Raw genomic sequence first — 7,277 nt, 5'->3', positions numbered from 1 at the left:
CCATTTCAAGTAGCCTAAAGTAGACTAGAAGCACCACCAACTGAATTTAAATAGGCCTACAGAAAATGTAGCCTACTTTGCTACTTTCCATCACAGGTTAGGCCTACTAGGATACAGCATCCTAAAAAATACTTATTTTGAACTACCATTGCTGCGAGGATAGCCTACACCACAGCCTTCTTACTGCAGATAGTCAACTGTTTTTGCATCATAACGTGAGGACGGAGAGGCCAGAACTCAGAACATAATCTCAAGTAGATGAGATGTGCTGGGAGGTCAGTATAGCCAGTTCCTTTTAAGGAAAACAAGGAGGGGCAACAATTCCTAGGAGAGTTTGATTTGACTATACTATCTATGTTTGTAACACATGCCCATACAGAGTCAGTCGACGGGAGGCAAAACTGTTAAACACCGTCCCTCCCTGGCGACCCCGTACAATAAAACGCGCCTCGCTGACAAGCTGGGACACGAAGTGACGTCATCTGGGAAGCCGTTGGTTTCTAGCCAGGAGTCAGCCCGCTGTTACTCATGAAGTGATCTAGGAAGTTGTCCCACTGCCGAAAAATAATTGTTTTACCCCACTGTGACTCCTGAAACAACAGTTTTTCACGCTTTTTCTTTTAGCGGAATCATTCAGAAAGACAGCGACACAATGTCTTTCGTCCCAGGACAGCCGGTGACTGCTGTTGTGGTAAGTTTGGGAGTAGGGCTGTTTCCATTCAACAGGACTCTATTGTTCCGCCCCTGGTCCGACGTTAACGTAAAACTGCACCATTAATAAACTCTGAATTAACTAACTATTGTTATTTAGTTGCCATTGTACTCTTACTGACGTTGTGTATGTTACCACCTGTATCATTACTTTATGAGCTGAAGTGTTCACCGAGGGAGCAGGTGACCTCGTCAGGACAGCACATTATAGCATTTAAGATGTCGACAAACATCAGTTAAAGGTAAAAATAACGAAGTAACTCGTTAAACCACTGGGAAATGGACCATTGATATTGTACTAAAACTATTGCAAACAATTTGTTGTTGTCTGTTATTAGAAAGGCTTTTGAATGCCTTGATAGCTAACCATTATCACAGATGGGCGTCACCATGGGTGTGACTCAGGCTTCCTGGTCGCCTTTCATAAAGTTAGACTAGGCTACCTTTCATACAAAGTTACGAAATAATCCATAAATAAATAAATTGCAAAACGCTCTTTAAGCCTAAGAAGTGGTAGATATGGTATTGTTTGGATTTAAGACGTGATGTTCAATTATAGCCTGTGTTTTTGAGTCAGTCAGCGAAATAGATTTCAGCAAATGTAGCCTATTAGAATAAATCAGACAATTTTAATTTCTTATTTTCCACACGATTATGTCAGACACACAGTCAATGATTTTGTTTGGCTAAGGATCACTTACAATTTTTTATGAAAGAGAATGCAGTCAAATATATGTTTGCCCCTTCTGTGAAGTCCAACTTTTACGTGTCAGCAATATGTGCAAAAGAAAAGTCAATATTTTCCCACACAATTGATAGGTAGGGGTCTAATATTAATTTATATAAATATAGAATTAAAACAAATGGAATTTTATCTGCATCCAAGTAAACATCGTCCCCTCTCAGTGTGCACAAGGACATATACAAGTAGTTTTCCGATAGAAGGTCTAAAAGTCTAGTTTATAAACCTCTTTATCCCGGGAGAGAGAACTGTGTTTTTCATTGACAGACTGACTAATACTCACTATTAATAAAGTTCCAGATGTCCTCAGACTTCATTATAATAGCAACAACCCTCCAGTGAATGTCTGGTTATTCATCAGCGCACACAGACAGTCTTTGTGTTGAGGAGTGCTGTGAGGAGTACTGTCATCCATCCATCTGGTTGGTGAACCTGCAGCTGCTTGTCAGTGTCAAGAGCATGGGCTGCGCTAACAAAGTCTCTGTTTCAGTGTGAATTTCAAATAACTACTAGGAGATCAGCCTCTCAACTCCACCACTTTCATCACTGAAATGTGTCTAAGGTGCATACATCTCTGCATCACTGGATGATAACTTGGCTGTATGCAGCAATGTTCCTGTTTTCAACTGGATGGCAAGCTGAATCTTGATTGAGAGATGATTTTAAAAGAAGCCTTTTTCTTTTGTGTTTGCTTTGCACTGTATTTTCTAAACTGTAGCACGTTCATTATGATTTACAGACAGTGTGAATAAATATCGCCTAAACAGTTTTAAGTGAATGCTATTGTTGAGTTAATGACAGTTAAAAACATTTCAGGATCTGCAGAGGAGTGTTCCATAGGGAAGTTTTGGACTATTACATCACCACCCAAACAGCTGTTAAAGTCAGAACTGGAATCTCCCAGTCCGAAATAAACTACATCCGTAACATACAGGCACTTGATGTAGAGAGAGCATCGACACAGTTATGCAGCATTTGTTGTGGGCCAGCAGATCAGATTTCTGGTACATGTAAACGCTGCCAGCATTGTTCACTGTTTTACTGACCATGTACTGTATGTGTCAGTATATAACACAGTAAACAAATATTTTTAAATATATTTGGTGCGTCAAGGATTTGGACATCATGATTGGTCCGATTTTTTTTTCTTATTATTTCTGTTCAACAGCAACGAATTGAGATCCAGAAGTTACGGCAGGGAGATCATCTGATCCTGGGCTTCAGCATCGGAGGAGGGATAGACCAGGACCCTGGACAGAACCCCTTCTCTGAGGACAAGACTGATAAAGTAGGTCAATGTGTGTCTCTATCTGTCTGCTCTATTTTGTAATGTTGTTGTATACAGTAAATGATACAGCCCGAGGTGGATGATAGTGACACAATAAAATGTCTTCTTTATGATGACATTGTTTTCTGACTATTTTGTGCTCAAATATTCAATCATGATTATGTTTCTCCCATCTCATGTATTTTTAACCTTAATAAAATCCTTTTAATTCTCAATTAATTTAAAGGTTGGTTATCCTTGGTCGGATTTTTAATACAAAGCACAAAAATATAGATAGCAAAACTGACAGAATCAATAAAAACAGTAACGCAGATGATAAATGGCAATAGTGAAACGTCAGAAACACCACCAAAGGCAATTTTGTGATATGATTTTTTTTTTTTGGTTTTCTCTTGATTTCAGTTTATTTATTTATTTATTTATTATGTACTACAACTTCCTGCCCCTTAACAGTTAAATGTTTTTATTACACATTTTGTCTTTACTTAATCTGCTGCAATTTACCCTGTCCTGGGCTACTAGAGCAGAACTTTGGTGAGCTGTAAATGAGGGACAGGTCTGAACAACACATTACCTGCAGCCTTAGGTGGGAAAAAAAACAGACTCCTCTTACTGAAGAACACTGCAAGTTTACACAAGGAGGAATCTGACTGACAAGTTGAATGTATGAGCTGGAGAGATGGAAATAGGCCAACAGATTCCAGGAACAAATACCATGTAACAGAGGAATAAGGACTTTCATTTAGGTTTAGTTATTGGCATCTACCTTTAGACCTTTCAAGTTTTCCTTTAGATCTCCTTGACATATTTATGAGCATTATTGTAGCTTTCCCACAGAGCTGTGCAGGTGTTCTTATCAATACCACTTAACTTTTATCCCTTAAAGAACATTAGTTTGTCTCTTTAAGTATAAGTCGATCCACAGAAAATGTATTGCTACTAATACAATTGTATTCGAACATTGTGTTATTGGCTCCCTGAAATGCAGCTTTGACAAACTGTCAACCTAAATAAAATATTATAATAATATTATTTCAAAGTCTGCGATTCCCTGCAAAGAGGTGGCATGTCCATTTCTGCGTTAACATCTTCCAACGCCAAATGTCTGACCAATAACAGAGACTTCCGTGAGTGCATTTCTTGCCCATGCTCCCCCTGCACACTCCCCTCAGCAAATTAATTTTTTGATTTGGTCTAAATAAGGTCCTAGTCCTGACCGACTTAAGATAAAAAATAAATAAAAAATAATCTATTCCTCTCAGACCAGCAAAACGAACTATAGCTGTGAAACCCCCCTACTCACCCCAGTGTTTGCTATCATTTAAGCTAAATGGAATGAGATAACAGTAAGACTCAAACAGTGTAAGAATACTAATGAATAAACAAGGATTACTACACGGCTACTTCCCCATTTTTATGTGCTATTATTTAAAATTTGATTATTATTTCATAAGTTGGAATTCATTTGTTTGCATTTTTCCGATTGTGATTAGTGAGTGTGTTTGTGTCAAAAGGGCATCTACGTGACCAGGATAACACAAGGAGGACCAGCAGAGGATGCAGGCTTGAGGATGGGAGACAAACTAATGCAGGTGAGTTTTGGAAAAAATACATGATTTGGCTCCAGATCCACAAGATGGCACCATGTGCACAGTGGAGAGTGGGATAGGAGCAGCAGACTCATCATCTCTTCAACAACTACAGCTGTATCCTCTAACTAAATCCTTCTCTCCCTCCCAGGTGAACGGCTGGGACATGACCATGGTCACCCACGACCAGGCTCGTAAAAGACTAACAAAGAAGAACGAGGACGTGGTGCGGCTACTAGTAACCAGGAAGTCATTGGAAGAGGCTGTCAAAACCTCTATGGGCAGCGGCCCCCGACAGTAACGTAGTGGCACTGCTTCTAACCACAAACTTATGCAATAACCAAGGACCGGTCACAGTCATACACTAAGACTCCAACAAATTGCACCGTCACCTTTTATAACTATGTTAATGCAAAAAAATATATATATTACGCAGACCACGTCAGCTGGTTTCATATTTAGGTGACATATCAAGATGCCTGAGTCTGCACAATTCAATTCTTCACCGTCCTGATCAATGAGAAGGTGCTCTTTCTTTCCATACACAAACAAACTCATCTCAAATGTATCTGCTTTACTTTTCATATAATTCTTTGAAGCATATCCCACTGCACCATAACTGAAATGGGGAGCGGCTCTTTAGCTCTTCAGGGATCAAATACGTTTAATCTAAATCTTTTTTGTTGTTGTTGATTAAGTGAAGAATTCACCCAGAGAATATGATAGGGGATTGGATTTTGTCTTTGGGTTCACTTTTTGTTTTCCAGTTGTTGCCGACCAAGTCTTTCAAAACGTACATTATGCATTTTGACTGAAAAAAGATAAAATTATCTTCTGTTTTTGACTGAATGGTTTAGATACATCAAGAATGTGCATTGCCGTCTATTGTTGCATTAGTGATCAGCAACAATGTTTTGCTGTCATTCCTGTCAATATTACAGCATTTAATGCCAAAGTTAAAGCCAAGGTAAACCTGTAAAAGTGATCAAAAATGTAGAGCAGTGCAATCATTTTCCTTTTTTTATTATTATAATGGTACATCATTCTGTACAAAATCTGTACAACAAACCTTATACCTGTATGCAAATCTCTTTTTACACTCTAATGTATTTTCACTCATCATTTTGCTGATCCATCTTCCTCTTGTCAGATATCTGGTTATTGTCTGGGAAAGTAGCATCTCTCTTTGTAAGTCTGCTCAAGTAACACAGCTTAAAACTAAAAATCTTGTCCCAAGTTACACCAATCATTTCTCGTACACACATTCCACAAGCTGGACCTACTTTTGCCTTGTCATTTTTCAATATATTCAATCTCAACCATAGCCTTTTACCAAGATAAAGGTATTCACTGATTTGAAGCAAGCAAATCAGCTAGTTTCACACTGGAATCAGCTGCCTTCAGATTGTCTCAAACTGTAAAATTCTCGATGTCAAAGTAGAATCTTAAAAACTGAACCAAGGAGGAGTGAATGTTGTTTGATACGTGGGAATGTTCACATCAGCCTTAAATGAAAAACTTAATACCACTAAGTTTAATGATAGATGTTGTTTCTCCCTATTTTCCATTTTGCCGCTACAGTATGGTTGACATTGAATTACGTAATGATGATTTACTGCCTGTAATACAGTATGTAAAGCATTGCAGATGAGTCGTTTAGTTCTGATCATAAACAGTATTTGATTTTTTTTATCCAAAAATAGTTATAACCATACTTATCTTATATCTTTGGGTGATCTGATTGTCTCTTTCAGTGGTGAATTTAATGTTTTGTGTGTGTTTTAATTAAAACATTTAATTTCTACAGTTTTGACAACCTCTAATAATCAAGTTTGTTAGATTTAAGTTTTCTTTCCAAAAATTAGGAAACAGGGATTTGTTAGTATGCTGATATAAAATACATGAATGTTAAAGGTACACTCTCAGTCTCGGGCAATTTTGTCACTTTTACAATTAATCTTTTTTATTATGAAACCTTTTGAATACTTTACAGCACTGCTTCCCAACCGTTTCGTCATGTGTGTCCTTGAAATGAAGCCATATCTGCTTGTGAACCGTCATCACAAGGTTATGGCCTCAATACCTGAGTGATTATTTTCTTCTCCAATGTAAAGGACTTTTGGAGGCTTAACAAGGAGCTGTACATAATGTCAGTGCGTTAAGAAATGTAAGACAAATCACGTGAAAGTATTTCTTTGTTGGAATTATGCCACTACTCTATACTTTTGTACATGTAATCTTCCAGCAGGGCACACAGGTTTTGCATTTGACTGTATACGATTTACGATGGGAATGTTTCTCAGCTATAAAAAAGACTGAAAATGAAATATGCCTCTCTACCGTTTATTGATTAAGCACCAATATGATCTGAAATAATAGGTTTTGCCTCTGTCCTCTTAACCCTGCAAATCCTTTTTTTTCATCCCACAGACCCTTCAAAAAGCTTCAGTTTGTCCATTATAAAGTTATCGGCTGACATTTCAAAGCAATTAATCTACTGTATTCAGTGACCTTTTTGTGTTACCCACCGAGGCATTTTGATACAGAGAGCTTTCTCCACTTTCATCTCTTTAAATATGTGAACTGAAACCAATCACTTGCCTTTGAACCAAGGACTAGAAAGTTTGATTTCAATCTGCTTCACCACTGCATTTTGGCAGCCCTTTACAAAACACATCATCCTCAACCGTCTCTCCTATGGAATCACAGTTAAATCTGAAAGAACAAGCAAATCAGTTTTTTTCAGATTCTCATTCATTATCGTTCTCAACGTATTTCATTTATTTCAAGTAACTTGTGATAAATGTAAAGATCAACTTTATCAGTTTTTTAGTGCCAAAGATAGCTTAGCTCAATTTGCTGTGAAAGTTTTTTTTAAGTCTCAAAATAACACCTGATCTGGGCCACATCATGGGAGAGGGTCGATTGAGGACACAGCTGGGCTAAA

The 7,277-nt window shown here is 37.8% G+C and overlaps 1 protein-coding gene across 1 annotated transcript; it reads left to right on the top strand.

Moving 5' to 3' along the window:
* The first annotated feature begins 509 nt into the window (after positions 1-509).
* Positions 510-6,646, top strand: tax1bp3 (Tax1 (human T-cell leukemia virus type I) binding protein 3). Its single transcript, XM_080032710.1, has 4 exons — positions 510-691; positions 2,622-2,741; positions 4,256-4,333; positions 4,482-6,646. Exons 1-4 carry the CDS (start codon positions 653-655, stop codon positions 4,629-4,631), a joined length of 387 nt encoding a protein of 128 aa, XP_079888836.1. The 5' UTR covers positions 510-652; the 3' UTR covers positions 4,632-6,646.
* The last annotated feature ends 631 nt before the right edge of the window (positions 6,647-7,277 follow it).

This window comes from Ammodytes marinus (genome assembly GCF_949987685.1).
Source record: "Ammodytes marinus genome assembly, chromosome: 8".
In the NCBI taxonomy this organism is placed as follows: domain Eukaryota; kingdom Metazoa; phylum Chordata; class Actinopteri; order Uranoscopiformes; family Ammodytidae; genus Ammodytes; species Ammodytes marinus.
This window is presented reverse-complemented; position numbering and strand designations above follow the sequence as displayed.